The 22,746-nt window shown below is 43.6% G+C and overlaps 1 protein-coding gene across 1 annotated transcript in view; it reads right to left on the bottom strand.

The window, feature by feature from the left end:
- Window positions 1-356: 356 nt before the first annotated feature.
- LOC145400151 (G-protein coupled receptor moody-like) overlaps window positions 357-22,746 on the bottom strand; it is a 66,513-nt gene continuing 44,123 nt past the window's right edge. Inside the window, exons 3-12 of the mRNA XM_080272667.1 lie at window positions 14,716-14,788; window positions 10,771-10,911; window positions 10,389-10,508; window positions 8,988-9,041; window positions 7,929-8,056; window positions 7,372-7,522; window positions 6,695-6,788; window positions 5,920-6,055; window positions 5,155-5,307; window positions 357-1,242 (exon numbers count right to left, since the gene is read on the bottom strand). Of these exons, the coding sequence (XP_080128793.1) occupies window positions 1,109-1,242; window positions 5,155-5,307; window positions 5,920-6,055; window positions 6,695-6,788; window positions 7,372-7,522; window positions 7,929-8,056; window positions 8,988-9,041; window positions 10,389-10,508; window positions 10,771-10,911; window positions 14,716-14,783 (1,179 nt within the window). The 5' untranslated portion in view covers window positions 14,784-14,788 and the 3' untranslated portion in view covers window positions 357-1,108. The remainder of the gene's footprint in view (window positions 1,243-5,154; window positions 5,308-5,919; window positions 6,056-6,694; window positions 6,789-7,371; window positions 7,523-7,928; window positions 8,057-8,987; window positions 9,042-10,388; window positions 10,509-10,770; window positions 10,912-14,715; window positions 14,789-22,746) is intronic.

Here is a 22,746-nt window from a genome sequence, read left to right as displayed (position 1 = left end):
TTTTTCTTACACTTTGATGTTCAGTCAGTTCATTTTTCGTTGTCTTTTTTTTGTTTTTTGTTTTTTCACCAACATTTTTTCGGTTTTCGTTTTCTTGTACTATGAAGTGCTCGTTATGTGTCTTTTATTAACTCCACCCAGGAAGTTATGTCATTTGCTCGGTCTGTTTGTCAGTTTGCCTGTCTGTCTGCCTGTCTGTCTGTCTGCCTGTCTATCTGTTTGTCTGTGTGCAGCATAATGTGAAAAAAAAAAAAAGAACAACAATTAGATGGACTGGTTCCAAGTCCGTACTGACTGAAGATAATCAGATGAATAAGTGGTCAAAGTTTGGGTGAAAAGGTCAAAGGTCAGGGCCAAGGTCATAAAAAAAGCATGAAAAAGGGGATGGTGCTGCCTTGACGGAGGTAAGCGCTCTCTGGGTGATCTTGTTTTAAAACTTAGCACTGATACTGAGGTTTTCACTTTTCTCACAAAATCTTATAGCTAAAGTTCCATCCCCTTTTAGTAATGGAACTTGTGATCTGTTTTATACGTACACATTTTTCCTAATAGCTACTGTGGTTTTGTTCATGTACTGTTTTTTATTATTCAATCGTTCATAAATACAGGCGAAGTGACACCAGTTCTGACCTGTGTGAACGAATGGACAGATCAGTTGCACAGTCTTAACCTCGTCTAAGTATGTTTTGGTGGCTGGGATACGTTTAAGCCTTTCAATCCGATTAGGTGCCTCATCATTTTTCCTTGTTACATCCATACGCTTATACTGAACGCAGGAAAAACAAAAATCTGCCCAGGTGAGTGCAGGCAATGTTCAACCTCTCCAGTACGAATAGTGTCTCTTAAGTTACATACGATCAGTCAAAGTTTGCGAGATGAAAAAAGTCCCCGGATTAAAAGCGTTTAAGCATCCAACTCTGCTCTCTCGTCTTTGCTGGCCGCTGGGAAGGTGGTCGGTATAGGTTTCTCTTGCTGTCAGGGCCTCACAAGGGTACTTTGTAGCTGGTACGCGGGAAGGCTGGGAAAGACTGCCCTAGTACACATAGTTAAGGCAACACTGACGCCCCCATGTGTACTCTCTTCTTGCGGGTAGGCGGGTTAAATTATCTCACTTCTCGACGAACACCTCCGGCAGCTCATGGCACTCCGGCATGGCCCCTGCGTCCGAGAGAGACACCTGCGACATCATGGTCTTGTCATTCAGCTCCTCCACAACCGCCTTGTTGCGCCCCTTCCCGCGTTCTGCAAAAAGGGAACAGATTCGGGGTTGTTTTCTAGGCAGGAGGCTTCGTAGCACCTCTTCCTTTGCGATTTTATTTTGCATGTCACATCTCTGCATTCTCTTGTATGTTATCTATATCTTAATAATTTCAGTGTAGTTTGTATTAAGTATATACAAGAAGGTACCGTGGTGTAAAGAGCAGAATAAGTCGCTGAGGAAGAGGTGTTACCAAATAAGACTTTCATTTCGATGCCCTACATATTTCCTAATTTATAACAACAGAATTTTGCTATTTGTATATTTTATTAACCAGTAGTATGTGCATTTATTTTTTGCTATCTGGACTGACAACAGGAAAAATGTTGTCCTTGAGGAAGTTGGTACAATGTTAATAAAAAAAAACTTTATGACGGTAGGATGTTACAGCAAATATGCACTGACATGTGGTACAACAACAACAGATACTACGGGAGTCGTGATCAGTAAGCACAGACACAAATTTGTTTGAAAATCAGAGACGTAACACAAACTGCGATGCTGTATAAGAGATAAAAAAAAATAACAAGCAGGCTTCCCAGCGATCTCAGAACAGTTATCAAAAGCTCCATGCTCCTTGGCAAGAAAAAAAATAATGGAGGGCTTAAGGTTAAACTACCGTATTTCAGATTATTAAAGCCACAAGAGACCAGCCTACTTCCACTTAAGCATTTAATGTACATGAAAGAAAAGCATCAGGCCACCTCTTGGATTTATGTGAAAACTGATACTGTATAACAAAGCAATATGTATTCATTCCGAAAAGCGGATGCGCAAAGCAGAGGATAGAATGGTGAGAAGCAGGAGCATTTTTAGAGCGACAGCAAAGCCAACACAGGGACCAAAAGTTCTCACATGCAGAAGGGGTCAAGCACGCTCAGTCCTGGAATCCCGGGTTGTCATGTGCATGCGAGTTCTCACAGGGTGGCTTGGGTTTCTGTTGCTTGCAGGTGCTGAGGTCCACGTCTCCCTTCGCTTCTGGCGACGAGGAGGAGGGAGTTTTTTGTCTATGGCCGCTCTCTCCCCTTGTCTCTAAGGTATTCAAATTGGGGACATACGTAGTGGGTGTGTGGGGGACGTGTGGAAGGGATTGGTCTGGTGTGGGGGAGCTGGTATTGGTCTCTGGTAAGACCTGGATTAATCTTTGGTCTAAGGAGACTTCATGGGGAAGACTAGAATTCTTAGGTATATTTCGACCATTCTCTACGACGCTTATCGTATATTCTGGGTGATTCGTGTGCGTATGTGATGTGGGTGAGTGTGGTGTGGGTGCATGTGATGTGGATTTCTCTAGTCTGGGTGTGTGGGGAGGAATTGATGTTAGGTTGAAATCTGTGGAAATGATGATGCCTGGCTGTATGTGTGTGGTATGAGGTTTCTGTTTTGTTCCTCCTGACTTCCTAGTGAACTGACTCTTGGTAATGCTTGTATGATCAGATTGCGCAGCCTGATTTTTTCTCCTACTTTTGTTGTGGGTCTGACTTCGACTTTTGCCGGTGGAACGTTTCAAGCACTGACTCCTTTCAATATCAGGCGATGCTGCAATAATGTCATCACAAGACCTGCTTTTGAAGGCTCTACTACTTTCAATCAGCTGTTTTTTGGTAACTGTGATTCGATTAACAGATTGGGTCGAGGATACCAAATGTGAGGGGCCAAGATCAAGGAGGTGGTCGACGAAGGCTTGAGGGCAGCAGTCAATATGACCTGGTGTTACCCTATTGACCCTGTTGCCCCTTAGAGGCGTCCCTGGCACCGTGTTACGTCTGGTGTTACTCCTGGTCTGGCACTCTACACAAGCTGAGGTGTGGGCTGTCCGCAGACCCTCACACGCACCGCACTGAATACTTGGCGTTAGACCATCCAACGATATGGTTTCAAGACTCAGAGTATCTGGAGTTTTAGAACCTAGTAAGTGGGAATGAAAGGTCTTCTTGATGTGATAGGAGACGTCATGCAGTGAGTGGGGTCTGGAGGAGGGCTGTGAGTGGGGCGGGTGTGTGAGTGAGGGATGGGTCATGCAACTGTCGCACTTGATGGTTTCATACCTTCTGCAAGAGGCGGCCTTGTCCAGTTCTGCAAGAGAAGACCAACCATGCTTACCATGCTGCTCTCGACACATTCCTTCACCCCTACATGCTGTTTCAGGCTCTTGTTAATTACAGTAAATACAAAGGTCGTGTTCGATGAAATAGGAAGCTTCGTAGCGACTCTTTCTCGGCGATTTACTTAGCATATTACACTTTTTTATCCTCTTGTACGTCACTGAAGACAACTATATCAATACTAAGTTAAAGAAATGATATAAAAGAGAATATTAAGGTGTTATATGCATAATAAATCGTTAAGAAAATGGTGCCACGAAGCGTCCATTGCCACTGAGAAGACGACCCTTTATGTGATTCAGCTACAAGAGTAACATTCATGACTACGTCTTAACCCCTTCAGTTCAGTGGAGTTTTTTTTTAATTGACTAAATGCTGTTACCAACCAATTTTATACGGTTTTGGGGATACATTTAGCCGTGACAAGGTTAATTAAAGCTACCATATAATACGTGATCCTTGCAAGTGTACAAGCCTCGTAATATGAATTCAATTTTCAAGCGGGAACAGGCATTAAACTGAAAATACGTCACTGGACTGAAGAGGTTAATACAATCAGTAGTTACTTAAAATATTAATATATATCTAACTAAGCTTAATGTTGTTATTAATTTGCGTTAGTCTGATACTGTTACAATGCATCGAAGTTTTCCAGCAGAAGTAACAATTTTGCCTCTTGATTATATAGCGCATACTTGACTATGTGGAGATTGTTATGGTTGTAGTATTAAAAAAAAAATGAGTAGGCGAAGATGTAAGAAGGTCCCCAAATTCTGAAGATAAATTATGGAAAGCCTATAATTTTTTAAAGTGATCGGCATCCCACATTTCAGGGTGTAGTCAGCAACGATAAACATATGACAAATACGTTCAGTCATCACAAGCTTCAGAAATTATCTTTCAAAATTGGGGGTTTCCTTCTTCACACCTTTCTTGGACTCAGTATTCATAATTAGGCTCAATATCTCCGGTTTTCGTGTGTGAGAATAATTTAGACGTGTATTTGTTGCCGGATTGCTCTCTTTTCTGTTAGTTTAAGCTGTTGTTACTTATTTGTTCCTGGTTTTAGCTAGAAATAAATATAAGAAATGTTCTCGGGTCGAAGGAGTGTCTGAATCCCCCCCCCCTCTCCCTCTCTCTCTCTCTCTCTCTCTCTCTCTCTCTCTCTCTCTCTCTCTCTCTCTCTCTCTCTCTCATCCCCTTACTTCCCCTCGAGGTACGCTAATCATCCTTGGCCATTCATTCCAGCCTTCCTGGTTCACAAAGACGTCAAAGGGATCTCTCTCTCTCTCTCTCTCTCTCTCTCTCTCTCTCTCTCTCTCTCTCTCTCTCTCTCTCTCTCTCTCTCTCTCTCTCTCTCTCTCTCTCTCTCTCTCTCTCTCTCTCTCTCTCTCTCTCTCTCATCCCCTTACTTCCCCTCGAGGTACGCTAATCATCCTTGGCCATTCATTCCAGCCTTCCTGGTTCACAAAGACGTCAAAGGGATCTCTCTCTCTCTCTCTCTCTCTCTCTCTCTCTCTCTATCTATCTATCTATCTATCTATCTATCTCTCTCTCTCTGTCAAGCTGTGTAGAGGTGTGCTGCAGGTGTGAGTTCTCAGAGGTATTCCCGTCCACTACTCAGACGATATTAAGCTGATTAGAGAGACAGACAGACAGACAGACAGACAGACAGACAGAGATTGTGTGTGTGTGTGTGTGTGTGTGTGTGTGTGTGTGTGTGTGTGTGTGTGTGTGTGTGTGTGTGTGTGTGTGTGTGTGTGTATGTGTTTGTGTGTGTGTGCTACCAACCTGAGTGTGATGACGTGAGCGAGGGCAGTCTGGGTCGCTTGCACAGTAGCACCGTCTTGTAGGCCTGTCGGTACTGCCTGTTCATGATCACGTAGATGACAGGGTTGATGCACGACGAGATGTAGATCAGCACGTAACCCAGCACGTGTAGACCTGTAGACACACATTCATCATCATCATCATCATGTAAAATAAATCACTAAGAAAAAGGTGCAACGAAGCCTCCATCGCCACTTAGAATCCAAGTAACGGTTGTAGGAACTTATAATGGCCAACCTTAGAACACTTAGAACACTTGACGTGAAGCGAGGGAAGGACTTTTTCTTTTCTTCTCTCTCTCTCTCTCTCTCTCTCTCTCTCTCTCTCTCTCTCTCTCTCTCTCTCTCTCTCTCTCTCTGACAGTCTTGGCATCCTGACGTAAGGGGAGTTTGGTTTTAGGGATCTGAGATTTAGGGGAAAAAAAGATAGACAGATAGATTGAGAGAGAGAGAGAGAGAGAGAGAGAGAGAGAGAGAGAGAGAGAGAGAGAGAGAGAAGTGGGCAAAAATTTTGATAGTTTGGACTCTTTTTGGTACCAAAACATAAAGATAAGTTGGTGTTAATCTCTTTCTTACATTGATATCATCTCCTAGTTTACTCTTACTACCTCCAGGGGATTTTAGTGAAAGAAGAAAAGACCTCTAGCAAAGAAGGGGCAAAATAAATTGCTAGGGAATAGGTGTCACGGACTTTCAGATCAACGAGAAATAGTACTCTTAATCTCACCTGGGTATTCCACCTTCTTGTCGAGGTTCTTAACGAGGGTGATGGGCAGGTAGGTGATGAGGAAGGCGATAAAGATGATTAAGACCATCTTGGTGATACGCCACTCGTTACGCCGACGCCTTACTTCACGGTCCACCTGCAGTCGATAGGTGGAGTGTGAGTATATAATCTTTCTCTCTCTCTCTCTCTCTCTCTCTCTCTCTCTCTCTCTCTCTCTCTCTCTCTCCTGTACACCATTAATCTTGACGTAGCTCGTGCGTAATACCTCACCCTTTCCTCTCAAGTGAATGAAATAGTGAGTAGCTGATTATTATTGTTTTTTTCAATGGGGAAATGAATTCCCCGAGCTAGACTTTAGTAGATCATGTAGCCCCGCTAGGTGACGGGAAAGCGCTACCTCTCTCAGCAGGGCAGCTACCCGGGCGGGACGCGAACTCTCGACCCTTTGGTCTCGAGTCCGCCGCTGTACCACTGAGCCACCCCTACCCCCATAAGTGGCTGATTAAGTATGTAAGGGAGTGAATGAGTGAAGAGAAAGTGAGTGAGTGAGTGTGCAAGCAAGTGAGTGAGAGACCAAACAGATAAGCGCGTGAGTGACAGCGAAGGCAAGTAAGTGAGGAGTCAGTAAGAAAGCTGAGATTGTACCTACCTTGCCTGGTGTCTGTACCTGGTGCTGGAGTGAGGGGCCGTGATAAGTGAGTGAGTGAATAAGATAATGAGAGTGACAGAGTAAGTAAGTGAGAAAGTGAGTGAAAGAAAATAAGATAACGCCTACCTTTCCTGGTGCCCGTGCCTGGTGCTGGAGTGAGGGACCGTGGTGGGAGCCATTCACGCTGCGGGAGCTGTGTTGCCGCATCCTCTTCTCGGACCTGGGGGAGGGGAGGACAGCACAGGTCAGCCTAGGTCAGTACAGGTCAATGTAGGTCAGGAGAGATCAGAACAGGTCAGAATGTCAATTACGTTCAGTATACCCCAAGAAAAAGTCGGAACAGGTCAGTTTGTCAGTACAGGTCAATATAGCTCAGGAAAAGGTCAGAGCAGGTCAGCACATATCAGTTCAGGTCAATATACCCCAGGAAAAAGTCAGGACAGGTCAGTATAGGTCAGGAAAAGGTAAGGACAGGTCAGTAAATATCAGCATACATCGGCACAGGTCAGTACATTTCAGCACAGATCAATACAGGTTAGGAACAAGTAATTAGGGGTTGAGGCGAGATATTTAGTTTCCTTAAATCATACATAATTGTATTAAAAACTAATTAACCGTAATATTCGTAAGGTAAACTCATGCAAGCAATCACAGCTTCTACTATTAAAGCATGATGTTCCAGTGACATAAGTAATGTGGCTCGTAGGACAAGTGCGGGGCTTTAGAGAACAGACTGTCAAAACTATGCCCAGAGCAAGGATGATGACGATGATGATGATGATGATGTAGAGGGTGACACTCACTTGTGGATGACGTAAAAGATGAGGGAGTAGCAGATGATGATGATGATGGCAGGGACGCAGAAGCCCAGCCCAAAAAGTACCTGTTTGGGCGATTTATTCTCCTCGTCGAGAATGGAACAGGTCTGGAGGCGACGGTCGAAACCAAATCTTCCTGTAGTAGTGAGAGCGATGTTATACTCTTTTCACATTAACTTGACCTAAAATTGCCACCTCTCCTTCTTGCATTCAGAGTTGCAGCATCAGATCAACGCTAGAATATAGTGCTAGTCACGAGGAAGTGCAATGGAAAGGATGTAGAGTTATAGTGCTTTTTTTTTTTACTGAGCTAAGTTAAATATGCAGCAATATAACTATTTCTGGGCACGTTAAGGTGAAAAAACTATAACCTCTTGAACGAGATTTTTTTTTTTTTTTTAGATGTTCTCATGCACCACAACTCATAAATATGGTACGTGCCCCAGCTTCCCAGTTCCTAAATTTGGTTTCTGACTTACGTACTGCAGCTCTGAAATGTGGTACGTACCCCAGATCGGAAATTTGGCTCCCAGTTTACGTACCCCACTTGTTGAGGAGGGTTGGCAGGAGCATGACGAAGGCGAAGACCCAGCAGAAGGCGATCATGAGGGCGATCCACACCTTACGATACACTAGTTTGTAGATGCTGAAGTGTGCGATCATTATGTACCTGTAGGGGGTGAGTGGGAGTGAGTGGGATGAGTGGAATGAGTCAGGGCTGAGTGGGAGTGAGTTAATGTTGCGTGATGGCTGAATGGGAGTGAGTGCGGGTTGAATGGGGCTGAATGGGGTGGGGGAGGGAGTGAAATGGGATGAGTGAGGCCAGGCAGGGGCTGATTGGGGTTGAGTGGGAGTGACTGGGAGTTGAATGGGGTGAGTGGAGGTGAGTAATTGTAACTTGTAACTGTAGGCTAATCGTTGTCGTCGATAACAATTTCTAGTAACTGCAATCGATTACAGTGACATTTTCCCCAAAGTCTTCGTTAATTTAATCCACTCCTTTCGAAATGCAATTAAATTCATGGGTACTTTTCCTACTACTTTGTCACATCGTCAGTTAAATATATTCTGCAAAAAATGTGTGCATCCTGGTTGTGATATTTCAGTGTAAAATTCAGACACACATTTCCTCAAATGTGTGTGTGTGTGTGTGTGTGTGTGTGTGTGTGTGTGTGTGTGTGTGTGTGTGTGTGTGTGTGTGTGTGTGTTTCACATGAGGCTAATCTGTCACTTTCTTTTCATTGCTACACCTCACCCTCTTTGACAACATTAGCCAGATATACTTTATATTTAGATTTTTTATTCATCTTTGCACCAGTGTAATCCCGCTCGTTTTGCTGAGAGGGGGCTTGCTGGGTGCTGAGTGGGATGAGGGTACTAAAATAAGCTTGGAGTGGGACTGAGGAAGACGTTGAGTGGGATTAAAATGAGTTTCATGGGGCGAGTGGGAATAAATTTACTTGGGTGTGGAGTGAGTGGAAGTAAAATGAATGTGGAGTGGAATACAGGGGAAGCACTAGATAGGACTGGGAGGGGATCGAGTGGAACTTGAATGAGTGCTGAGTGGGATGAGTGCGTTAATCGAGTGGAGTGGCACTGACCTGTTTATGGTGATCATGGCGATGGATAGGAGTGATACTGCCACATTCCAGTATCTGTAATATAGAAACACATATCAAGCACGTATCAAAACACACACACACACACACACACACACACACACACACACACAGACTCCTTTCCTGTATAAGCAAAACAACACATTAGACAAAGCACACCCTCTCTCTCTTTCTCTCTCTCTCTCTCTCTCTCTCTCTCTCTCTCTCTCTCTCTCAGTGGCGGTCAGGTTCAAGGATATCAATTGTATCATCTGAACCACTTGACTGCGGCCTGACAGTTCGGGATCAGGCCTTTGTGTGGTCAGGGGGAGGGGGGGGAGTAGAGAAGGGGAGGGGAAAGGGAGGTAGAGGGAGAGACACAGAGGGGGAGTGAAGGAGTGGCAACTGGGTGATGTGGAAGAGATAATAATGAAGTGTGATATAGTAATGGCGGGATAGAAGGAGGGGATGAAGGGATGGGGACTGGGAGGAAGGTGGAGGGTATTGTGGGGGAATGGAAAGGATGGGGAGGTGTTTACCAGGGAGGGACATTGGTGGTGGAAGAGGGTAGGGGTAATGATGAGAGGGGTGGAGGTAGGGGTTAGGGATGGGAGATGGGGAGAAAAAGAAGGGTAGGGACTGAGATGTGTATAGGGTTGAAGGTGGAGGAGGGGGGAGGAAAAGAACAGCGGGGATGGAGGTAAAAGAAGAGTGGGAGGTATGAGTGAGAGTAGGGATGGAGAAAAAGTGGGGAGGGGGAAAGGAAGAGAGGGGTGATGGGGACACAGTGACTTGGAGAGAGGTTGGTGACGAGTGTGTGTATAGGTGGGTGTGGGTGTGGGTGAGTGGAGTATGCAGTTTGGGAGGTTGCATGTCTACCAAGGATTTAATGTAAGCGAATTGGTTAACTACACCACGACGACGTCTGCTTTTACTTTATTCTCACTACCTCCTAACCTTCTACTATCTCTCGTAGTGGAGGGGTTAGAAATAATCTCCAATTATTTCTTCACAATAAAAAAAATAAAATAAAATCGTTTGATGAGAACAAAAATGTAATTTATGAAGACAGACTTCTTCGGGCTGAAGGGGTTGAAGTTCTGAGTGCCTCTCCTAATCTCGCAGTTGTATTTTGTGAAAGATGGGGAAAAGGAGTGGACAGATTCGACTGCACGCTAATAAGCATACATACATATATTAATAAATTCATTCACACAAAAGCACACACTAACATATGTACTGCACACACACAAACATGAAGTTTCATGTATCTATCTATCTATCTATCTATTTATGTATGTATGTATCTATCTATCTATCTATCTATATATATATATATATACAGGTATATATATCAAATGACACTACAAAACGAACATTTCTCTCTCTCTCTCTCTCTCTCACCTCAGTAGTGGGAACAGCGTACAAATCCACCCTTCTCCCCAGAGCCACTCCCCCGCCAGGAAGCGAGACACTTCCCACGGCAGTACTAGTACGCAGAACAGGAAGTCCGCCACGCACAGGCTGCCGGTATATCATCACCTGTATTACTATTATTATTATTATTATTATTATTATTATCATTATTATTATTATTGACACCACAATTATCATTAAACTTGTTATCTTCATCACTGAAGGAAGGCCAGGACCGTGAGATAGATGGACGGTTATAGATAGGTAGATAGATAGATAGATAAGAGAGAGAGAGAGAGAGAGAGAGGGGGGGGTATAAACGAGGAAATGTGAGGGAGAAGATAAGTGTGAAAGAGAAAATCCACACTACCTTATGATAAACGCCGCCGTAACATTTCTAACCCTAGGACACCGAAGGAGGGCCAGGATGGTGAGGAAGTTGCCCGTCAGGCCCAACACGAGGTATCCTATGAAGAGCACGGCGATGAAGGTGGCCGCCCCGCGAGACATTCTGCCAGGTGAGAGACAGTGGTTTATTTTGTTCCTGCTGCCTCCAGACGGTTCTATCTAGCTTAGGGAGGGCTTCTGGACTTCTCGAGGTTAATAAAACTTGCCTTTTGAAGCCGACGATGGTATTTTCTTGCTGTATCCAGACGATTTTATTCAGTTTAGTTATTTTCAAGCTGGAGGGTCAGACATGGTGGGGGAGGGGGATGAAGATTGCTTAGATTTGCCTCCTGAATCCGGCATCGTCTTCGCATTATCATCATTCTTGTATTTTCCAGATGATTTTTAAGTTTAGAAAAAGCCACTAGTTTTGAAAGGGGTGAAGGCTACAGTATGACTCCTCCAGTTCAAACATTTTTCTCCCAAATTTCAAATGGGTCGGGGGGATGTATTATAGTACTGAGATGTAAGATTGTGGATTTTGCATATATAGGCTAGTACGGTTAGTAGTTTGTCCATGATATAGTAATTTTGCACAGAGAAATGCATGATAAAAAAAATCCAAACATATCGTAATTAAGATGTAAGGCGATCATGCAGAGGGGCTGGGCGACGCGCATGACCAGCACCTTCAATGGAATGGCTCTGCTAGTGTGGGATTCTGGAACATATATTTACGATCGAATCCCTGTCGTAACTCTGGTTTAATTTTGTAGGATGAACAAGAAGAGATGAATGCTAAATGTTACTGTTTTCCTCGTTCTTCCTATAAAACAGAGATTATTGTTACAACAGAAAATTGATAGTAACTATGTTCGAGAATGAAGCCGCTTCAACCCTTGGTATCAGTAACATCTAAGACAATGGACACATGAATACTGTCATCATTCTAAGTCTATTTTATATACATCAGCCTTATTTGTCTCATAATAAAACAAGAAAGTATTAGTAATTAGGAAGTATAACATTGTTCTAGTATCAGTAAAGATCCACAACAAGTCAGTAGGTTGTGCACAGGTGTTACAGGAGGAGTGTGGAGAAGGGAGGAGAGGAAGGGGAGGGGTATGGAGGGGGGAGGGAGTCAGTCAGTTCAGCATCCCTCTTCCCCCCCCCCCCCACCGGCCTACTGTACACTATCCCGCCCGCTATCAAACTGGGAGCTCGTTTTCTTTGGTCAGAAATGCTCCCTTTCATTAAAGACTACGGTTTAGTATGTTAAATGGATGTTTGGATTAGATAAGACTTTGATATGAGTTAGATAATACTTCAAATGGTTCACTCAGGTTAGAATACTTGGTTACGCATGTATTTTTAGTAGACTGATCATTACAAAAAATTATAATGTATCCACTAGGAGGTGGCCGATGATGTGCTAAATGATCAATGCAACTCGAAATGTTCAAGATGAATGATTTTCAAATGAATGTGTATATAGCAACAATATTTACTAACTATGATGAGGATAGATAATGTAACATTCCAGCGATTTTTAGCATCCTAATGATAGCAAGTTACCAGCATGGGATAGAATCATCGAGCTTTTTTTTTTTTTTTCAGTAATCATCGTCTGTGGTGTCAGATTGTTTCGAGCAAAGTGAACACTGATTTTTTTTTTTTTTTCTTTTTTTCAATCAGGCACACATATCGTCACACCAGTTTCTTATTCCCGGCTCATACCTTTTCTCGTAAAGATGATGCGATCTCTATTGTTTGGCCTAAAATTCCCGTTCTTCCTCAGTCGTCCTCCCCTCCCATCCATTTCACTCATTGCGCTTTCCAATATTCGTCCATTAATTTCCCTGGTTTATTTTCACAGTAACCTCATTGCGTTTGTGTAAATAAATCAAAGGGAAAGTAAGGCACAAATGACCTTGATCTTTATAACAGCGAACCTCCCTAAGTGTGGGTCGTTAAGCAGCGTTGAAGCGCTTCACGAACCACCTCCTGAACTGTCTCACCTCAGTCTGTTCGTAATACTCGGAGCACGCGTACGTTTGACTCCCCGCGGTGATCATTTTGCGATTTAATCAGCTATTTATTGCGTGGTTTATTTGATTTGATACATTATACTTTAAATTTCTCCGCCTCCTTTTTACTGTAACTATTTCGTTTCATGAGCACTTTTACCTGCATCATTGACGACATCTTTGTGAGAGCAATGCGAGCTTTCTTTCTTCTTGCCACGGTATAGCTAAATTCATGTTTTCCGTGATTTATTCCGTTTCCCACACCATATGGTATTTTTTTTTTTTTTTTTTTTAATAATCACAGTGAATCATTCCGTTCCAATCGTCTTACTGTGTCTGTTGCGATGAGCGTAGAAGTGTCGATGAAAAGGCGTGGAGGTAAAGTTGATGCGAGTGTATCTCGCTTGTGAGATGATCATGGCGATAAATAAGATGCAGAGTTTTACTAGTGGTTACACTGGTTTGTAATAGGAAAACACTGGAGATCAAGACTGATGGGTGGTGGATAAGTGTAAATGGTTAGGACAACCTGAGGGATGCTTAAAGAAAAAAGTTTCGTTCTCAAATGAGATCTGCGTCATCATAAACGATGTGTGCAGCGACTATGACGGTAACATAATTACGGTTTTATGCGCAGTGTTTGATGTTGAAATTGTGATGAGTGTCGGTGTTACCTGAGCAGTGTAATCAAATCATTCTCCTAGTTTTGTATGGAAATTATTTAAAATTAGTGATGCTTTACCAAAATGTTAAGTTTTTGAACCTGAGGACGTATTATTTCTTTGAAGCTGCCGAACACGGTATAATACTGTTCGAGGTGGAACTCTGATACTGAACGGATGAATGACGGGTACATCAAATCCCACTAAGTTCAAAAACTCTATCCTAAGCTGAACAAAATAATAAGAGGGTAGGAAGAATACAGTGAAAAACACGTCTCTGGAGTGAAGTGGTTAAACCTAGTGATAAATTACCTACGTGAACCGAATTAGTGCACGCTTGGATGGATTGGCTTTTCCACGGCTTATTCACCACTGCAGCAAGATACGTGATTCCCGGACTGTACCCCCCCTCCTCCCAAAAAAAGAGACCACACCTTGACATCACGTAGGCAAGGTAAGGTAGTGTGTGTGTGTGTGTGTGTGTGTGTGTGGATAACTTGATTGAAAGTATCTGTATTTTGTGTTTTGCTTACGGGAAAGATACTTGGATGAGAGTTGTGATGTGGCAACGTGCTCACCGTAATGTGCTGAGGTCTCCTCACTTCACCGCCATAAAAATTTTGAGAAACTTGGATTGTTGATGATGTTGGAAACACGGGAAAGAAGTGCAGGTGAAGTCGCGTGAGAGACGGGGAAATTTGTATGGGAGGTTTCGCTGCAGTACATTATTTTGTATAAATAGTACTCCTGTAATATTCTTTTTTTTTTACGGTCTGACAGATGGCGACCACTACGCGACTCCATGGCTTGGAAGAGTGTCTGTAAATTTTTATACATTTTTCCCCTAGAAATTTGTTGCACTTTTGAAATCAGTATGAAAACTGCCACAAAAAAAAAAAAAAAAAAAAAAACAATAGTGAGTAGCAGCGGGATTCTAGTCCAGCTCTTCATCTAACCTGAGTGAATCCAAACAAAATACCGGTACTGTTAGAATCCTCTTGGTTAGTCATCACATTACACACACAAAGAGTCAGAATCAAGTTAGTGCCCCCTCGCAAGGCTGAGATTTGAGTGTTGAGTGGAGGGGAGGCTGTGTAAGGGGATAAGGATGTGTGTGAGGTATGTGGGGGGTTAGAGTGCGTGGGGGGATGCGTGTGGGTGCGGAGGGGGTTTATCTAGGGCGGGGGTATTGTTTCCACCGTGCACACAACACCACTGTACCACCACCTCATCACCCACTTGGCTATCTCGGAGTCGCTACCATCGTCCCAGGCGGAGGAGTCCCCTGGGTAGCCTGAGTGGTCCATGGCGCCTGTGGGAGAGAACGAGGGACGGTTAGGTGGGTTAGAGACAGACAGACAGACAGAGACAGAGACAGAGACAGACAGAGAGAGAGAGACAGAGAGACAGAGACAGAGAGAGGTGGAAGAAGAAAAAATTGCCATAACTTGAAAAACCCCACACCCACACAGCATTCCACACACACTCTTCTTTCACGGGGCATCACCTTACTCTCTCTCTCTCTCTCTCTCTCTCTCTCTCTCTCTCTCTGTGAGAGAGAGAGAGAGAGAGAGAGAGAGAGAGAGAGAGATTGCCAGGCTTTTTGTGATTGGTTTAATGGCTAGGTACAAACAAGTGTGGACAACGATGTGCTTATGACAATTAATGTAGACCCTTAATTACTTAGCGTGTTTCGTCATGTAGTTAAAGGTTCTTCAGGGATGAGTATAAGAATATTAGTGGCTGAGTTTGATAACCAGTGATGATGATGAGGTTGATGATGATGATGATGATGATAAGAGTAATAATAATAATAATAATAATAATAATAATGATAATAATAATATCCCTTTGTAGGATAAGTGATCACATAGTTGATACTGACGATTATGTTCAGCTTAGGAAAGAGCCTGCCTGATAAAGGATCTTATGTATCAGTCATTTATCATTTTATACACCAACCCTAAACAAATGCTTAACCCCTTAATGATCTGGACAACTCCAGTGTTCAGTTCTAGCTAAAGGTTATTTTATCCAGATGATAATGAGTCAAAGGAACCATAGTGTTAATGTTTTCACTATCAATCCTCTCTTGATCGGAGCAACCAAAGTGCTCTAATTCCACGTAACGCCAGGTGATATATTGCAGCTGAGAGTATCATAGTAGACTGAGGGTATGTAACAATAGCCAGTGTGTAGGAACGTCAGCAGTGGATAATAAAGAAGTTTTTAATATTTATACCGAAGTATATATGAACTGTGCACACAAATACGGCAGAGAAGCACAAGACCCATAAAGCATTAAATTTCCCCTAGAAATTTGTTAAATTTCCCCTAGAAATTTGTTGCACTTTTATTCACGTTAGTAAGGATCTGTGGTAGTGAAGGCGTTAATTAAGACTTCCCTAAGTTAATTAAATCATCTGCTAGTAGGAAGAGTAAAACACAGTGGGGGGTTAGAAAAACATGTAAAACTTAAACATTTGAGTGAACGACAAGTCATAAGTAAACACATAAACATCTCATATAAACACTTGGTAGAAAACTTGGGATAACCGAGTAATATAAACAGGAGAGCTGAAACAGATGTCCTGGAATTTTTACGAGGCCGTGGAATCTACTGAGAGAGAGAGAGAGAGAGAGAGAGAGAGAGAGGGAAAGAGAGAGAGAGAGAGGGAGAGAGAGAGAGAGAGAGAGAGAGAGAGAGAGAGAGAGAGAGTGGGACAATGTATGTGAAAGAGGGTGTGTGTCTGAGAGATAAGGGGATGCGTGAGAGAGGAGCGAAAGAATAGGAGCTGGAGTGAGTGAAAGAATGAATGAGTGAGCAAGTGAGTGAGTGAGTGAACGAGGAAATGCTAGAAGAAGAGAAAGAGTGAGGGAGATAAAAAGGATGGCAGAGGAAGAAGACAGAGTATAAGTTACCAAGCTGACAGTCACTCGATCCTCCCTCCACTCTCACTCCTACCCACCCCCCCGCCCTTCCATTCCGTCACCCTCGCTATTCCACACTTACCACAAGTACCACACTACCACAGCTACCACAACTGCCACAGCTACCACATAACTACAGCCTCCACAACTACCACAGCTACCACAACTACCACACTACCACAGCAACCACACTGGCGCAACTACCACATTACCTCAGCTACTGCAACTACCACAGCTATCACACAACCACACCTATCACAACCGTTCTGTCACAGTGCCACAACTACCACACTACCACAACTACCACGCTACCACAACTACCACATTATCACAACTGCTACAGCCACCCCAGGTTCACAACCGCTAGCTACTAACAAATACTACATAATTGTAAGCTGCCACGCGTGCCCCAATCACTACAGTGCTACAAATCACAAAACCACAGCTACAACAAATAGGCTACGCTATGGCCACACTCATCACATGGAACAGAAGGGGATATCTCAAGACAGCAAGAATCATGGCTGACTTGAAGTAAACACAGGACAGATATCAGCAGAGGGAAACCTGAATGAGATTAGAAAACAGTGGAGCGAAGTATCGTAGCAAGGAAAGGCCTAAAACTCTTAACAGATATTATAAGACTTACACTACGTATTTTGTTCCTGCTACAACAGATCTCTACCAGTCAGAAGATCAAGATACTCAAAGGATGGTTCAGGATTGTTGGTAGCTCTTGGGCAGTGAAGGGTCGTTCAGAGTGTTAAGACGAGAGGGGGTTGGGGTGGTGTGTGTGTTATAGGAGTGAGTGCATCCCCAAGAACGTTCAGAGCTGCGGAAAAAAAAAAGAAAAAAAAAAAGGCTTCATTATCTCGTGTGCCTCTGCGGCACTACAAACACTACTCTTTTTTATTACATACTGGATCTCTTCTATTTTACAACAGTAAATATTTCAGTTCAATTCATTTCTATTTCCCCTCAGGTACTCCTTATTTCCTACTTTTTCTTTTATTTCTGTGAGAGTCGGTTGTGCATTGTTTAGCGTGATCATCTTTCAACTAAAAGAACCCGAGTTCAATTCTCCGACCGGTCAGACTGGACGAAACTTGTTTCCCTTTGCCCCTGTTCATCAAGCAGTACAGCTAGGAACCTGGATGTAACAGCGACTATTCCAGAACGTATTTAGCAAATAATCAATTATCTGCTTGAATGACGTGTAGCCGACAAACATCAATCCTAAACATTTAATTTATAAACGTAAAATAGATCTACACAGAACCAACACGAGCCTTATTCATAATGATGTAGTGAGTGTAAGTCAACGTTTTTGTAAGACTGATTCTGGCCTAAGTAAGACGGACAGACACCAAACTTCCATTATGGCTTATCTTTTGGTGGATTAAACGCCAAAGGAAATCATTAGGAAATACTAAAGCGGGGAGCATCGCAAACCTCGGACATTTGGAGGTCAATACGTGGCAAGTGGATTGAGGTGGGGACGAGCAAAACCCCCCCCTGTATACCCGTCATCCACCATCCTTGTCCATCCGCCCCTTATCCTTCCACCTCCCTTATCCTTTCATCCTGCTGTCCGTTACATCTACTAGCTCTTCCACCCCCCAAACTCCCATAATTCTCTGTATGTCTGTCTGTCTGTCTGTCTGTCTGTCTCTCTCTCTCTCTCTCTCTCTCTCTCTCTCTCTCTCTCTCTCTCTCTCTCTCTCTCTCTCTCTCTCTCTCTCTCTCTCTCTCTCTGCTATTACTTTGTCTATTTTCACACTCTTCCTTCCACACTCTCTCTACTCCTTCCATACTTTCCTTTCCATTCCCATTCCTTTTCCTACCCTTTCACCTTTCCTACCCCTCCTTCACCTCTTCTCCTTCCCTCTCTCTTCCTCCTCTTAGACCTCTTCTCCTTCCCCCTCCCTTCCTCCCCTTACACCCCCTCCATCTTCTCTCCCCCTCCACTCTGTCACTACCCTTGCACCCCTCACATCACCATTCCTAGCCTGCTCTTCCACATTTCTCATACCCCCATCCTCTAACTCATTAGCCCCATCCCCTAACGCTGTCACATTCACCCTCCTCCTTTCCCCCTCTTTCCTCCTCCTCCACAGCAACTCTCTTTCATCCCTCACCACTTTCCCCTCTTTTCCCCTCCACAACAGCTCCTCTACCCCCTTCTACCCCCCTCACAGCGGCTCCCCTCACCCATCCTACCCCCCCTCCTACCCCATCTCTGGTTTGACGGAATCAAGGCGTCTCATTTTTGATAATCTAGCTTGTTTATGGTTGTTTGCGTGTGTGTGTGTGTGTGTGTGTGTGTGTGTGTGTGTGTGTGTGTGTGTGTGTGTGTTCATGTACTTTATGTGAATACCGTATGTATGTGTGTGTGTGTGTGTTCATGTACTTTATGTGAATACCGTATGTATGTGTGTGTGTTTGTGTGTGTGTGCGTGTGTGTGTGTGTGTGTGTGTGTGTGTGTGTGTGTGTGTGTGTGTGTGTGTGTGTGTGTGTGTGTGTGTGTGTGTTCATGTATTTATGTGAATACCGTATGTATGTGTGTGTGTGTGTGTGTGTGTGTGTGTGTGTGTGTGTGTGTGTGTGTGTGTGTGTGTGTACTAGGATGAGCTGCTGATCCCTGACTCACAGTAATGGTTCATCAAGATCTTCCATCTCCCTCCATACTCCTCTCTCTCTCTCTCTCTCTCTCACACACACACACACACACACACACACACACACACACACACACACACACACACACACACACTGCTCCTCCACCCTCATTCATTACCATCTTTATCTAACTGGGCCATGTCTAGCCTTTCTAGGATAAGCGAATTGCCTTGAGGGACTCTGCTTATCTTCTAATCCTTCTTAGGCTAATTCGTGTTCTGTGTTCGGAGTTTGGTCAGTGTTTTATCTTCAGTGTTTTATCTTCATTGCTAGACTAAGTTCATGCTGGTTTTACGCTCATGTCTCCTTTTTTTCCTTATAACTTTAATCGTTAGTGGTTTATCATCGTATTTTTATCTCGCAATCACTGTCTCCTGTCTGTTATTTTTCTTTATTGCTCTCTGTATACTACCTCGCTCCATTCTTAGGAGAGGGGAAGGTATGAATTATAATGATGATGATGATGATGGCACCTTTACTGAGCCATAAAGAATTTTCCATATAGTTTACATTACTATTTTCATGTTAGTACCGTATGCAAAGGCGAGATTTGACCAGGTAGGTAGGGAGAGCAAAACAGTGATTGAACGATGTCATAGTTGAGGATACGAGTAAGTGTAATTTTGTTGCCTTGTTTATTGTGTGTGTGTGTGTGTGTGTGTGTGTGTGTGTGTGTGTGTGTGTGTGTGTGTGAGAGAGAGAGAGAGAGAGAGAGAGAGGGGGGGAGGGAAAGGAGAGTCCGTGGATGAAAATATGAGAGTTCGTGCATCTGCATGTGTGTGTTCGTGCGTATGAGTAAATGTGAGCGAATATGAATGTGTGTATGTGTACTGTATGAATCTGTATATATATGTGTAAGTATCTGTATCTCTGTATGTTTTCGATTCTTGCTTTTTCTGCCTCGCCACAGCTACTGGGGAAGGAGGTGTGGAGGCTCTGAGGGTTAGGTGTCACTCCCGGCGCTCAAACCCACCGCCACAAACCGCACTCCTAAACCACTTGTCTTCCTCTTGCGTGTGTGTGTGTGTGTGTGTGTGTGTGTGTGTAGTGAGGGAGGGGTGGTGTGTGTATGTAGTGAGGGAGGAGTGGTGTGCGTGTGTAGGGAAGGAGGGGTGGTGTGTGTGTGTGTGTGTGTGTGTGTGTACTGTGGAAGGGGTGGTGGTGTGTGTGTGTAGTGAGGGAAGGGTGGTGTGTGTGTGTGTGTGTGTGTGTGTGTGTGTGTGTGTGTGTGTGTGTGTGTGTGTGTGTGTGTGTGTGTGTGTGTGTGTGTGTGTGTAGTGAGGGCGTGAGAAGTAAAAAGGGCCCCAACAATGAGTAACCTAACCCCCACAACAGCTGATGGCACAAGTGTTGTCAGGGTGGACTCTGACAACAGTCCCCTCTATTTTGACAATACTTTCTAAAAATAGCCTAAACCTTTGACGCAACACCTCACATCTTCCCTCTTTCCAGTATCTCTTTTTCGCCATCACTTTTGAAAACTCTATCAGGAGCATAAGATTTCGACACAACATCCCACTTCTTCCGTCTTTCTAGTATTTCTGTATCCGCCATCACTTTTGCCTACACTTTCTACCAACAGCCTAGAGTTTTGACACCAGTTACTAAAAACATCCCACCTTCCCCCCGCTTTCCAATATTTCTTTATCTGGGACCACTGTTGACTACTCTTTCTGCCAACAGCATTTCTACTTCTTTGCTTCTGACACCAATAACTGACAACACCCCACCCTTCCCCTCTTCCAACATCAGTTTACCTACAGACATTATTGTCAACTTTCTCTACCAAAAGGCCTTTTCCTCTTAAGCTTTTTTCTGGCAGCATCACACATCTCTCTCGTCAATATCTCTTTATCTACTAATATTTCGGACAATCTTTATCACTAGTATCTTAAACTCCCAGTCTTTCTACGCCAGTTACTTCCATCAACAAGTCAGTTATGGAACTGTCTTTCTTAGTCTGTATTTCCCTCTGCCTATGACCACCAGTGTTTTTAAAGCAATGTGTCCATGCATCTTGAAACGAATGGATCTTGAATTTGCCTCTCCTTTATTGCATTTCTTGATAAAAAATACAATGGTCCAGGCTTTTACTCTTTGGCTGTTTCTTCTTGCATTAAAAAGCAGTTCAGTTTCTTTCTTTCTTTTTTTTTTAACACCCTTAGCGCTGCCACCAGCTTTCAACACTTTTTCCACTAATTTCTCTTCATTTCCAAGTTACTAACCCCACTTAATACGACCAATTTTCATTTAATTTACTACAAACCCATTCAGTTAAGGGATATATTTTCTTTTATTTTTTCATTCTCCTGATGATTTCCTTAGGCGATATTATTCACGACAGGAGGGCGATGGTGGTTAATATTCCTTTCACCTCTCTGACAACATTCCCACCAACGCCTTGACAACATCTACCAGCACCTCCTGCCAACACTCATCTCATTTCCTTAGGCCCTAATAAAGTAAGTAGGTTTAATATTAAGTACAGCCATCTGATGCCCTTAACATCCGGCCTCGCGCAAAAAATGAGAGAGAGAGACAGAGACAGAGACAGACAGACAGACAGACAGACAACAGACAGACAGAGACAGAGACTTCTAGTGATAGATATATACAATACATTAATAGATAGATGTAAAGCTGTATGTAGATAGATAGAAAGGGACCGACAGATAGATAGATAGGTAGATGGAGCGGTTGAGGTAGATAGATAGATAAAGATAGAAAGACAGACAGGCTGAGACATGGACGCGACAGATAACCTTGCAATTTCACATCAGAAAGAAAGAAGAAGAAGGAGGAGGAGGTGGAGGAGGAGGAGAAGACGAAGGAGGAGGAAGAGGAGGAGACGGAAGAAGATGAAGAAGAAGAGTAGGAGAAACAGAAAGAGGAAAAATAAATGCTAGACAGGAAAAGGAGGACAATACCGCTAAACAGAGAGCTCAGAACTCAGTACATACGTGTGGGCAGCCTAAGATGCTTGTCCCCATATTCAAAGCCTCTTACCTCTCTCGAACATGGTTGGTATTACCTCTCTCTCTCTCTGTCTCTCTCTCTCTGTCTCTGTCTCTCTCTCTCTCTCTCTCTCTCTCTCTCTCTCTCTCTCTCTCTCTCTCTCTCACGAACAGCCGCTCTACGCAACCACATCCACACTGATCCACGCACCTACTCACATGTCGCCTTTTTGTCTTATCTCACTGATGATTTTCCCGTTCCTAGATCAAGTTTAGGTCCCTTGCCTTCGAGTTCCTGGTTGGAGTAGCACTTATAGCACTTCCTGGCTCCTATGACTCACTTTTGGATTAACAAAATTGTCCCTCTGTCTCTATTCATCTCTCTCTCTCTCTCTCTCTCTCTCTCTCTCTCTCTCTCTCTCTCTCTCTCTCTCTCTCTCTCTCTCTCTCTCTCTCTCTCTCTCTCACACACACACACACACACACACACACACACACACACATGCACAAACACAGCCACATATGTTGGAGGATATCTTTCACACATACAAATAAACATAGAAATACGTGGAAGGCACACACACACACACACACACACACACACACACACACACACACACACACACACACACACTGCGAGTAAAAAATATGACAGTGAAAAAGTGCGAACCTTATACTGGGTCTTAGGAAGCGACAGAGAGAGGG

The sequence above is a fragment of the Coenobita brevimanus genome, chromosome 6 (assembly GCF_032717465.1).
Source record: "Coenobita brevimanus isolate Jiangsu-jjx chromosome 6, ASM3271746v2, whole genome shotgun sequence".
In the NCBI taxonomy this organism is placed as follows: Eukaryota; Metazoa; Arthropoda; class Malacostraca; order Decapoda; family Coenobitidae; genus Coenobita; species Coenobita brevimanus.
This window is presented reverse-complemented; position numbering and strand designations above follow the sequence as displayed.